Source organism: Myxocyprinus asiaticus, chromosome 39 (genome assembly GCF_019703515.2).
Source record: "Myxocyprinus asiaticus isolate MX2 ecotype Aquarium Trade chromosome 39, UBuf_Myxa_2, whole genome shotgun sequence".
Lineage (NCBI taxonomy): Eukaryota > Metazoa > Chordata > Actinopteri > Cypriniformes > Catostomidae > Myxocyprinus > Myxocyprinus asiaticus.
This window is the reverse complement of record NC_059382.1, coordinates 18,982,908-18,996,084: the sequence shown is the minus strand read 5'-3', so window position 1 is coordinate 18,996,084 and position 13,177 is coordinate 18,982,908. Positions and strand designations below refer to the sequence as shown.

At 40.6% G+C, this 13,177-nt stretch overlaps 1 protein-coding gene across 5 annotated transcripts in view; it reads right to left on the bottom strand.

The window, feature by feature from the left end:
• Window positions 1–1,982: 1,982 nt before the first annotated feature.
• The window catches only part of LOC127429777 (histone-lysine N-methyltransferase 2A-like), a 40,894-nt gene continuing 29,699 nt past the window's right edge, over window positions 1,983–13,177 (bottom strand). For 3 of the 5 annotated variants that reach the window (XM_051678950.1, XM_051678952.1, XM_051678951.1), the window contains exons 26-35: window positions 8,659–13,081; window positions 8,482–8,550; window positions 8,306–8,388; window positions 8,060–8,227; window positions 7,698–7,772; window positions 7,401–7,575; window positions 7,115–7,222; window positions 6,935–7,018; window positions 6,699–6,828; window positions 1,983–6,581 (exon numbers count right to left, since the gene is read on the bottom strand). In XM_051678950.1, coding sequence (XP_051534910.1) covers window positions 6,306–6,581; window positions 6,699–6,828; window positions 6,935–7,018; window positions 7,115–7,222; window positions 7,401–7,575; window positions 7,698–7,772; window positions 8,060–8,227; window positions 8,306–8,388; window positions 8,482–8,550; window positions 8,659–13,081 — 5,591 coding nt within the window. In that variant the 3' untranslated portion in view covers window positions 1,983–6,305. Of the gene's footprint in view, window positions 6,582–6,698; window positions 6,850–6,934; window positions 7,019–7,114; window positions 7,223–7,400; window positions 7,576–7,697; window positions 7,773–8,059; window positions 8,228–8,305; window positions 8,389–8,481; window positions 8,551–8,658; window positions 13,082–13,177 lie in introns of those variants that run through there. The other 2 variants (XR_007895334.1, XM_051678953.1) reach the window with 2 other exon arrangements.

Below are 13,177 nucleotides of genomic sequence, written 5' to 3'. Positions count from 1 at the left end.
AGACATTTGGCTCATTGGTCACTTCCACCTGAGAGAGCCCCTCCCTGGTTTGTTATTGAACAGGCAGTTCTTGCCACTATTACGCCATTACAAAGCATCTCTATCAAACTAATCGGAAAAGTTAAGTTACACCCTGTTATTTCGCATTTATACTCGGTATGGACTAAAGTGTCCAGATTCTTTAAATTGGACACTTATTTAAATGTTGCCTCGCGCATATGGCAGAACCCAAGATTGTGTATTGGCAAGTCTCCTTTCTGCTGGTCAGAGTGGATTGTGAGATATGAAAGTGGTGTGTTGAGATCGTTTGAAATCTTGGTCCAACATTTTGGGATCCCCAGACCTCAGTTTTATACGTATTTACAACTGCGCCACCTGCTTTGTACTATTTTTGGGAGTAGCACACACCCCCCCAAGGAGGCAGATGCTTTGGGAGAGGTGATTGCAACTTTTGGAAAAGATCATGAGGCATCAGTGTACTACTCCGTTAATTCAGAGTCTGGGGGACGGAGCCTTAACTTCTCTCAAGAGAGTATGGGAGAAAGAATTCAACTTGGCATTTGAGGAAGGAGTGTGGGCTAAGGTTCTAAGTCTGCATCTAGTGATGCAAGGGTGCGTCTTATACAATTCAAAATTTTGCATAGATTTTATTGGACCCCATCTAGACTATATAGGCTTGGTCTTAAAGACACACCCACCTGCTGGAGATGCCAATCGGTGGTCCATGTATCGAGATCCAGAAATTCTGGTCAAAGTTTCAGAATTTTGTGTGCGACGTGGTGGGCACTCAGGTATATATGTTTACATTTCATTGCTAGTGTATGATTTAATAAAAAAATGTAATAAAAAAAAAAAAAAAAAACACAACATTTATTACTCCAAAAGTTTGGTAATTTCTGTGCAAACATGCAGGCCCAGAAGGTAAGAAGCAATTGTCATTCCAATGTGAAATGTCTTTGAATGTCAAAGTATCTGATCTGATCTACACAAAGTAAAATACTTACAAATGGCATTTGGTTTTTGTAGATAAAATGTGATTATAAAACTGTCCTCAAATTTGACTGGCCAAACAGCATTTCAAGAGCATACTTGGAGCTTTTTGTTTTTTGTATCACTTAGCTTGTCTGTGTTTGTGGCTTTCCAAATATCATTTATTTTTTGTTCTCAGAATAATTCAGTGACCATTTCTGCACATCGCATATTTACACCAGCAAATGGTGACAAATGAGCATCTTTTATGGGTTGTGATTGATTCATTGACACAAAAGATCCGTTAAACAACACAATAATTTATGAACAATTTATGAAGAATTTGTTAACTTAAATAAGTCATTCAAAAACACCTATTAATGTACAAGCAAAACACCACTAGTGAGTGCAGCGCAGAGAGTGGGCCATGCTTGATGCTTTGACTTCTTTTGGAAATAATTTCACTGGCAAAGAAGAAATACATGAACTAACTGTCCAATATTGAATAACCTGGAACACAAAGTTATTCAGTATTATTTACTAGTTTGTTGAACCGTTGTATAAAAGCAACATCACACTCGCAGTCATGCTTTAGTCAGACAGATTGGGAGTGTAATATTGCTCAGTTATACCTAGCTTTTTACAAGTGTAGGTAAGATTGTTATAATCTTATTTTATAATAAGATAAAAATGCATTGTGCCGGTTTTTTTAATCTCTGAGGCCCAAACGACCATTTTCGAAACCCCAGAATCTAGGAGTGTCAATAGAAAGTACTTATGACTCATTTTGTGGTTCCAGACATTTCAGGAACTGTTAGTTTATATGCTGTAGGCCTACATCATGATTTTAACTAATTTCAGCATTTAAAAGTAGTTATCATATTTGAATATAACTTATCTAAAATAACTTGAAGTCATCTTGAGGCCCTGTTGGAGGTTTGCTGAGGCCCTCACCCCCTGGTTGAGAACCACTGCTTTAGATGATTTTATGAGATTAATGACAATTTATCAAGTTTGAGTAAACGAGACATGTTTATTATTTAAACTATCACTTAAATAAAAAAAAGTGCATAGAAAATAAACATGATTAGAAATTTTCCTTTTTTACAATTATGTACAATTTTTTTTTTTTTTTTCCTCATTATACATTCATTCTTAAGTAGTTTGTGGTTGACTATTTTAGATTAACAATTTTTCCTTCATTTGTCTGTAAAATGGTAAAACACTGATGGGGCAACTTGAAGAAAAAAATAAAACCCCTTAAACTGTCGGCATCAACATCCACATGATCTCCTGAAGTTGCAGGGGAAAGGAAGTGTTCGTAAGATGAAGGAAAACTTCCTCCAAGAGGAACAATTTAAAATCTCTCCCTCTTCATGCTCTTACCTCTCCCTCCGTAAAGTACAGTCGGTGGTCCGCAACACATTTCTGTACAAAGAGAACCATGATACATTTCCAAAAACAGAGAGCACTGCCACATGCTTTCAAAGAGAGCTTAATTGACCACTTTATCTCAGTGTACATCTAGAGAGGTTTTTTAAAGTTTGCAGAAATAAATAAATAGAATGGTTAACACTACTTCTTACAGAACATCACATAAGAAAAGTACAACTTAAGTTCCAATAGGAGAGAGAGGTATAGGTGACATGGCTGGGTTTAGGTAAGGACATTTTTTTTTTGTCCACAAACTGTTTAAAATGTACAGAGAGTCAAATAAAGCTGACTACACCATCAAAAAGCAAACAAAATATCAAAGTTTTACAACCACATTTTACATGAACTTGTTTCATTATATAAATACCGCTCCTTTCCAAAAAAACAAAACAAAAAAACAAACAACCCCACCCCTCCCCCCCAAAAAACTGCAATGCTCCTTTGAGAGAGCATACACAGGCACAGGAAAACTGGTACTTGATATTAAAAATGTTGCACATTAGTTACTCTAAACTTGATCTGTAACACAAAGCCATTATAGATTATACACTGAACAATGCAATTAACCATTATGAAGTCTCTGTTTGCTACTGTAACTAAGTTTGTCTGTCCATTCCGTATATTGTGTAGATATTGAAGTACAAGTAACTATTCATACATGTTTAGTTCATATATATATATCCATGTATATTGTGTATACATATATACTGTAGATTATAATTACAGGAGAAGGTGTGGTTCCACTTGTGGTGTGGAAGTAAGTAAGTAAAGTCCAGGAAACAACAGAGCATGTCTGCTTCTGAAACACTGTCCGAACTGTTACACCAGTTTATGGAGCATCTGAAGTTGTGTTGATGTCTGTGCAGGAGTCTAATACAAAGCCCTTAGGATTAGTAACTGCATTACAAAAAAAATATATATTAATAATAAAATAAAAATCTTATTTTGTTAGACTGAGCAACAGCTTCTGTATAACCCTGCAAAGATTGCCATTGCTGTATAATCCTCCTTATTTTATGAAATACAAAGCTGTCCCGTATCTTCCCAGCCTTTCATGTTGAAACAAAACGATTAATAAGAATAAAATCATAAAAATCACAAACTCTAGAATACATTCACAACGGCCAAGCTGCAGAGTTCAACACATCCCTGTTCAACAGGGGTGCCAGGGTGAGAGGAAAGTCGGACAGACCCCTCAGAGTATCCCTGAAAAAGATGGCCAAACCGCAATTCTGTAACGAACTGATCTATACAAACACGTATACAAATATGAGGCATTGATACAGCAGCCAAAACAGAGGCAATGTACAGAACTCTACTGATCATCAGTGCCATAGTCAAAAGTGAAATGTTGGGACAGGTCAAAATTATTGCAGCCAAGGTACAGTGAGAGCTGGGGGGAGATCTGCAGTGGCCGATAAAAAAATATAAAAAAAAGTCATTAAAATTATGAGGCAATGAGACAAAAAGGAACTGGCCTTGATGGTGGCTTTCTAAGGAAGCTACAGTTGCACAAAGCAGCTTTGTCTAGAGGTATGTTCAGATCCCAAGCAACACCCTCGTACTACAGCATCCCTTTAAAAAGCATTGTAACTTTACATAAAAAAAAAAAAAATAAAAAAAATTCTAATTATAAGTGGATCGTTTACCCATAAAATGAATGTTTGTGCCATAGTTAAAACGTTAACATTTTTATTCATAGTTAAGAGATTTCTCCGATTCTGATAAAGCTTGACAGCAGTCAGACTGTCCAAGTTATAACACAAAATGGGAATTCATCCATAAACAAAAATTATCAAGAAATTGACTGAGAAGGCACCAAACTTCAGATCTGAAAGACAGAACAACCATGGAAGAACATTTACAAAATAAAAAACCCAGGTCTGTTTTGGCGCAACCATTGCCTAATTTAAATAGGGGACAAAGCTTTGGCCCTAAAAAAGGAGTGTAAAGGGGTGGGGGTCCACATTTAAGAAAGAAAGAAGAGATGATACGAGCACATAATGTGCATTGACTGAATGGCTAGCTGGAGCGTTCATGCAGTGTCAAGGCAACATGTGTTGAAGAAGACTGATCTTCAGTGCACAAGACCAAGAGTAAACGAGAGCCCTCTGCCCTCCATTCCTCCACATATATAGTGCTTTAGAAGTATTTTTATATGGGATAGCCTACGTGGCAAATTCCTTGCATTACACCAATCTTTATGAAAATATTTCGATATAACAAAATATATGGAATAAACTTTGGGACTTTTCAGTTGCTAGAACAGTAGAGAACAATTTTATGCATCTTTCAGACATTTCCCACTTTAGAGAAGATGCGCTGAAGTTTACAAATCACAAAAGAGGGTATTTTAGGGGAAGGCAGGCTGTTCCTGTTTGTGATTTTAAGGCTGGCACAGAGGAGAGAGTCCTATTAAACAGATCCACACTCCCTCAAATGCTTCACAGCTCACTAAACCTACACTCTTATTTGAATTTTTTAAATGTCCATGCTTGACTTGGGTTGGCAATGAGAGCCACTGGTGGACCGCACTCTGTGGTAACAGTAACTGCTTCAGTCTTTGGAATAGAAAGAAATATTCGACCTACAAAAAAATATCCAACTAAAAAAAAAATCTTTCGAGACACTGCTATAAAAATGTCTGACAAAGCATTAGTGTTGTAAATCTCTATTTCCTACAAAAATGCTGATAAAATAAATACAATGTTTTATTAAAAATATAAATACAATTGTTAAGTGCTATTCACCAATGAGTGCTTTTTTTAGTCCTTTGTATAGAAAAATATATTATTTACATACTAAAAGAATGATATTTCTTTGTCAATGACACGAGAGAGAAAACATTTTAAAGTTTCAAATTGCCTTAAATAAACATGTATTGTGTACATAACTACGGTTTAGAGAGAAATAATCTCTTTACCGCTGAGACACAAATAAAATGGTTATAGCATTTGGACTCTTTGCCAAGATCAATTCAATCCTCCTAGTTTTTGTAAGATGCCTTAAAACATGCAAATTATAATTTATTTTCAATACAAAAATTTGCTACTTTCCATCTGAATTGCAATAAAAATGGATAGTGAATAAAAACATGTAATCCCCCCCCCCCCAGACCTCAGAAATTGCTCTGGTCCACTGGCTGTCAGTCCACCAGGATCTCTGCCCAGCCAGCCCCTACAGGCCACAAACCCTTTGCTGGCCTACTCTTCAAACACAGTACAAGTATACTCATGTTACTTTCTAAATTGACAAAATAAACATTTGCCATTTTTCTCCATATGATCTATTCCACTGCTCCACCTAGTGTTTCCCTCTCCATCATCTCTGAGATTATATTTATAATGCCTTCCTTTCAGAGAATCAGGTCCAGCTTGGCAAGGACGACCATGGATGCTCTGAAGGCTTTAAATGTACATTCAAAAAGAGAGAGAGGTCTAAACAGGTCAGGTTTTAAAAAAAGAGGATTATGTACTGACTGCAGTTCATTAATCTAAAAGGATTCAATCTTTCCCTTCCAAAATTGCACTTTGGTGTAGAACGGAATGATGTGGCAATTCTTCAGTAATCTGTCACATTTCTTAAGGGCAGGCCAGAATCTACATAATACAAATTTAAAATAGTTCACAATATCCTTCTTAAAACAGAACAAAAGAAAATCAAATAAAAGACCACAAACAAAAATGACTAATCTCTTAAAATGGGCATTGATAAAGGGGAAATAAGGGCCACCCTTTCCATTATAAATCTGTTCAATTTCCTTTTCTAAAATCAAACCATTCTTTAGAGGCACAATACCATCAACCCTCTAATAACCTGAGCCTGCTTCAATTAAAAAACAAAAAACTTCCCTTGAAAGAAAGACTCTTGATAGCATTTCACAGTTGGTCTTAGCTTGCGAGTTAATTGAGGAACTTGCGGCACTTCTTTGCCCCACAGTTGCAAGGCAGCTTACTGCCTGGTTCCTCAATAGGGAACTTGTAATCGTATGTGAGCTCCTCGCCTCTATAGATTTTGCGCATGGCGAAAATGACAATGTGCTTCTGACCATTAACGTTGACTACACGGGAGTAGCAGTTGGGCTCACAGGAATGGTTAATGAAACGGGCTGCATTTCCATGCATGGTTGCATCCACCACCTCATAATCGTCGATACGAAACATGTAGCAGCCAATTGCCTAAGTACAAAAAGAAGAAAATGCATGAGTATCACTGCTTGAGGTCAAAATGTTCAAATAAACTGCACTGATAGCCCATTGTATTAGGTGTATGATGCAGATGTATTGGATTACTACCTTGCCATCATAGTACTTCTCCCGCTTGTCAGTGAGGACAGAGCGAATGACATTTCCGGAATACTCTATCACCATTTCTCCAACATCAATATTCCTTCTGCAGAACAGGCCTCTGCCGTGTATGGCTGATCTTTAAATGATACATGGTTGTCTGAGATGGTGTGTAAGGTGGTATCTTGTCTCATTTTTTGGCTCAGATACCAAACATTTTTGGTTTAAATATAAAGCTTACATACCTGTAGACACCTACAGCCTCCCTGGATGTTTTCTTCAAGTGCCTGAACCTCATAGGTAGTGGCAGGTCCATGCTGGTGACCCGTCTGTGAGATGGACGAGAAACCAAAAAACATCAAATATTGTGATGCTTTGGTATATAAATGAGGAGAGTCTAAGAAAGGGTCCGTCAGGCAACTCACCGAGCAGACTTCAGCTGAATCTCCTCCTCATCTTCCTCCTGTGGGTTGTATTCAGGTGGCTGACGGTGTTTGGATGCTAGGAAATTAAACATGTCCAGAACTGACCTCCTACAAAGGAAATTTACAATAACCAGATAAAAGAGAGTTATATCAATTAACATGCTATGCATTGGTCTCTAAGATATTCATGATCACATCCCCAATGAGCAGCAACTTCATTGTTGAAAGGTTTAGGATATCCTGAGAGCTACAAAATGATCACAGGTGATTCAGCCCTGAGAGATACCTGTTGTACACCTCAGCACGGGCAGATCCATGAGGGTTGATGGGAGGGTCATCTGGTTCCTCGGGTTTGTGGAAGCGGAACCTATAGTTTCGGCAATGCCTGGCTCCATATAGCTGCTCCAGCAGAAACACTACAGCATCATGAACCACACCCAGCATCTTCAAACCATTCACTCCTGATAGAAAAACAAGATAGGATATACAATGTGAGAATTAATATGATCAGTAAAAAAATGGAACAGGTCAATTTTAGGTTTACTGAAAAAACCCCAAAAAAACAAAACAAGAATGTTCTCACCATCAAATGAAACTGTCTTAAGTCTAGCATTGGAACGAGCTTCTTGCACCTTATCTGTCAGGGACTTCCAGGCTTCTGAAAAGGAACAGGAATTTGAAAAAGAAAATTACTGACTGGGTCTTCCTGATTGAACTGGTCTGATGAAGCTTATATATTAAAAAAAAAAAAAAAAAAAAAAAAAAAAAAAAAATCTATAATCTCATCAAATCAAAGAGCCCCTCTAATAATTTTAAAGGGCTTTCGTTTCTTTGAGAGTACTGCTAAATTTCTAAAGGCATAGTATAATTATCTAACAAAATAACAATACTTTATACCAGTGCTAATGTTTTTTTTAAATACATAATTACTAAAAACTCACGTACCCTCAATACTTTCACAGCGAATCTGAAATCCATCATCACTGCAGATTTCAAATATGAGACCTTTCTTGGGCTTGTAGTCCAGAGAAGAGTCTCTCACACTGTCCCTCGGATCAGGTGTTACCACTGAGAATGCTTTCGATCTTTTCCCATCAGCCTTACAAGGCAGTCCTGCAACAATGTGGAAAATTAACTTTAACCATTAACTCACAGATGCAGTTATATTTTTGTGTCTGTTTTTTCACCCACCTTCAGTCTTTTGTTTCTCTTCATGAATGTCTATGGTCTTATGTTTAAGAGCAGAGGACTCAGCAGTCATACTGGCAGAATCACTGTAAAGAAACAAATAATCAGAGAGATTAAACTCATCAGATACAATCAAGTGAAATGAAAACTTCTTGAGATTCATCTTTATACTTGCGTACCTCTTTTTTGAACCTGTTTCATTAGACAGTCCTGTGTCCATTGGCTCAAGTGATGAAAGTTCTTGGTCCCTGTAAATAAACACATTTGTAATACATAGTTTAAACTCTTGTTTTTGTTTTTTTGTTTTTTGTCAAGTCAAATAAATCAAAACGCATTATAAAATGTTAGGCTCTTACCCTGGGAAGATTTGGATTGCAGAGGCATCAACAGTTGGTGTATCTGAATTAAGTCCCTTTCGCTTCTTTACACTGGTCTTATCTAGGCTCACCCGAGGCCTTTTCGTCTTTTGCTTTCCCTTACCAACAGCTATGGAGGATGCTCCAGCAGATGATTTCAAGGGTTGTTGCTGATGTGGTGGTCGAGAGATGGGAGAGGTTCGTGAGCTCTGAGTGAGGACTCCAACTACATGGCCTTTGTTCAGGTCTGGAGCAATGGGATTAGGGCCAAGAGACAAATTTGCATTTGGGTCAAGAGTTTTATCTGCCAAGACCCGACTGACTGGGTGCTGGAAATTAACACTGCCCTCTTTCTCCACCTGCTGGTTGACAGACATGCTTATGCTTTGGTTTGGAGGAAAAACACAGATGCTACTGGCTATGGATGTCTGGGCAGGATTAGTTAGCTGAGACATCATGGGGTTTCCTGAATGAAGAACCACTTGCTGCTCCGGAAGGCCCAGGTTGTGAGAGTTGGCTTTGATAAGAAGGTTGCTTATAGGTCCTGTGATCTCAGTCAGGTTATTGAGGCTTGGTGCACTCAGTGATACAGAGCTTGCTCCCAAGAAGCTTCCAGGTGCACTGGCAGGCACAGACACCACATTCAAAACAGACTGGTTTGGGTTGAGCCCTGACACAGTGCATGGCAGCAGGTGAGTTGAGGAATCATGTCCCATCATGCCAGGCTGAGCTGTGGTTGAAATGGGCATGGGATGTGGTAGAAGAGTAGGTTCCAAGTACATTACCCCTGGTTTAGGTCGTTTTATGATGTTGGGAATTTTGCGATGAGGTGTGGCAGTCGCGGCTATTGTTCCTAGTTCCATCAAGCCTGTCTGTGCAGGGATTCCAGCAGCAATCTGTGAAGGTGAGAGGTTTATGAGAGTCATATTGGGCCCAACATCTGAAGAAGGAGCAAGTGGGGGTTGGCTCTTTGTACGAGCCGGTTTCTTGCTTTTATGGGACTGAAGACGAGAAATGGGCCGCTTCTTGCTATGCCCAGAAGGAAGCATAGTTGGACTTGGGGTGACAGATGAAGCACTAGACACCATAGCAACACTTGGGGCATGATCATGTCTATGTCCTGCCTCAGTCATTCCAATCTGGGGATCATGGGAGGGGACTCCGATAAGGAGGCCTGATGTGGTGCTTGGAATAACTGGTTGGAAACCTGTCTGAGTGGTACTAGTGAACGCTTGGATTTGTGGGTGATGAGATACAGGCACTAAACCTTTTCCACTGGCAGGAAAAATTGACTGAGAGGTGGAGATGCCAGCACTGATACCTGACAAGACAGGGGCACTAGTGTTCATGACACCTGTTCCACTAACAGATGGTGCAATCTGAATCTTTTGAGTTACACCATTGGGAAGAGTCTGCAATACATAGAGTGGCTGCAGATGTTGGTTTAGCACTATCAGTTTCTCTGGGCCAGGCTTCAATTGAGAGGTGGTTGCTTGAACAGCAGAGCTTGCAATTGGAGAGGGACCTGAGCTAACGGTGGCAGCAGGGATGAATTTCTGGCTCTGGGGGGGCAGAGTGGGTGAGCTGGGCAGACCTGGTGTGCTAGTAGTTCTTGTCAGATCTTGGTTCCCGGTCTCTCCCACAGGTGCTACTCCAGGACTAGAGATATGGTCACCATCAATGCCTGCAGGAATAAAATGTTCTGGAGTCATATGACCTTCTGCATTCTGTGAATCTCTGCATCGGTCCTGTGGGCTTTTACTGGAAGCAGTGGACCCTGTTGTCTGCTTCTTCCTACTTTTTTCTACTCCTGATTCCTCTGTGGCCAGAGTCAGCATGGTGCGCTCTGAGGTCTCAGAGATGAGTGAGCCATGATTTTGGTTATTTACTGTGGGACTTCGAGTTGTTAGCACAGAAAGGTCAGAGGGCAGCTCAAGAGGAAGACCATATGACTCTTCTACAGCAATTGAGGTGTTGACCCCACCCTCTACAGGTTCAGCACTGGTCAGCGGTTGAGTGAAATCTTCAAACAGCATGTCCTTTCTTTGGTTAACATCCACCCCATAACTTTCATCTAAAGAGAAGGGTTCTGTAGAGGGAGCTTCTGTCTGCTGTCCTAAAGTCTGCATCGACGGGGTATTCAGCACAAACTCCATAATATCAGAGGGTAGGATGTTACCACAGTCATCACTGTTGTTGTTATCAGAGTCAGACTTCAGAAGATCTGTGGTTAGAGTCAACTGATTTTCAAGAGGATCTTGTCCCTGTGTTTTCACAGTCCCTAATGGAAGACAGATATCCTTATGGTTTTTACGCGTGTCCCGACTGTTACAGCCTCCTGCCCCTCCACTTGGGGCGTTCTCTGCCTCTTTCCCTGAGTCAAGGCTTAATTTTTCTGTCCGACTTTCTCTACCTCTCCTCTTGGTAGATGTCTTGTGGGTGGATGTAGTAGCAGCAGTGGTTGTGCTGCTGGTGCTTATACTGATGTCACTCTCAGATCCATCATCCACACCATCCAGCTGACCAATTTGTTGCAGTTCCAAATTCTTGGTTGCAGTAGACACCTCATCACTATCATCTTCCTGCTCCTTTGCCTGATCCCTCAAGAACCTGTGGATCTGTGACCCTCTTCCTAAACATTGATCAATACCTGCAATAGGCGGAAGACCAGAGTTTGGGTTTATGATAGTGCGTGTGAAGTTATAATAATACACATCCTTATTTGAACCTATTGCTCCCTCCTCATCCTCTCCACTCTCTGCTGAGGAGGATGTGCTCATATCATCTGCCCCATCTACTTGTCCTTCAGCTGAACGCTTGCTGCCTCCTGTCCGCTTCTTCATGGAGATTTCCCCACTGCTGTAGAAGGGTATGTCTTCCTCACCATATGATCGCACACCATAGAAAGGGGTTAGTCCAAAGAACATGTTAGATCGAGCACGGGCACTCCGCCTTGGGTACCGGCGCTTTGCCGAACCTGCCGAACCATCACTGTCCTCCTCATGGTGTTTGTCAACACTGCCTTCATCCTCCAAGTTGTGGTCCTCCCCATCATCAGCACACTGGTGGTTTATGAGGTGCTCCTCAGATCCATCGGGGTGGATGTGGCTGTCTGACTCGGAGCTCTCAGAGCTTGCTGATGGGGAGAAAACCATTGCCCGAGAGGACCTTCTTTGTGGGCCCTGGGTGCCAGGGGTAATGGAAGTTAATGTATTTGTGTTGGGGGATACGTTAACAACTTTAGTCCCATTAGGGTCCATTTTCAAAGGCAGCCTCTCTGTACGTTTCTTCTCAACTGGAGTAACTTCCTTATTTGATTTAGGGTGTAGCTGTGGTGGTCTAATACAGCTAAATCTCTCTTTGGACTTTAAGGGTTTCTCCCCTTCCTTCTGATCAAATTTATTAACTTCTACTGAGCCAGGAACTGTGTTACTGCTCAGTGCTGTGGCTTTATTGCTAATATTGTGTGCAGGTGGACCTTGAATTTGTGTTTTGACATTACTGCCTTTAGGGTTGCTGTTGAGATCTAGGTTTCTTTTTTGAGTAGTCTCTTTTGAAACATCCCTGCTCAGATTTATTTTTACTTTGGAGTGTTTTTCTTTGGTGCTAGAGGTTCCATGACTAGAAATGTTGGCAGGACTTGCCTGGAAGCCACGCTTTATATCTTTTTCACCCACCTTGGCACCCAATGACCAGAGTGGCTTCATAGCCACTGCTGGAGCTGGGCCAGATACACAGTCATGGGAATTCCTACCTCCACTTTTGCTGTAAATCCGTTGAGGAGACCCAGTCTTTCCCGTGTCTTTTGATGCAAGCAATGATGTCACATTTCCGTCCTTGACTGGATTTGTTTTGTCTTGTGGAAGAGTGGCAAGTGGATGACTAGATGTAAAAGTGACTCCGGCTGGTAGGTCTGTATCTTTTGTGGCTTGTTTTCCTTTCTCAGTTTTCAGACTTCCACTTCCTCTCTGATGTCCTGTCAAAACTGCAGTCCCGAGAGGTGGTGACACCTGACTTATGCTAGCTGGTTGCAATGATTTCAAACTTTCACTCTCAGACTGCTTTTTGGTTACTTCTCTATTACCATCTATTCTCTCCATGAAACCAAAACTGAGTCGACGTTGTGCCCCACTGTTTACTGTATTTGCATCTTGACTGTGGGATCGGTCTCCAGATGGTGCTCTTCCTTTCTCGGATTCTCTGGCAAAAGGTTCCTTAGAGGTTGTGGATAGGGAGGGGGCAGATGGATTGCTTGTCTTACTGGATACTGTGCCTCCCTGTGGAGGGGAGGAAACCTTTTGCTTAGGTGGCTGAGGGGAGACAGAGGAAGTGCTGTGCCGACGAGATCCGATGTTTCGTAAACTGGAGCTCAGCAGAGGATCACCAACAGTCACAATTTCATGGGTGGAACTGCTAAAACCATCTTGTGGTAAAAAAACAAATTTGAAAAAAGAAAAAGAAAATTCACAAAAGCTTTCAAAATCTATTTGTTTCAATAGCATAAAGCAATATATGTATT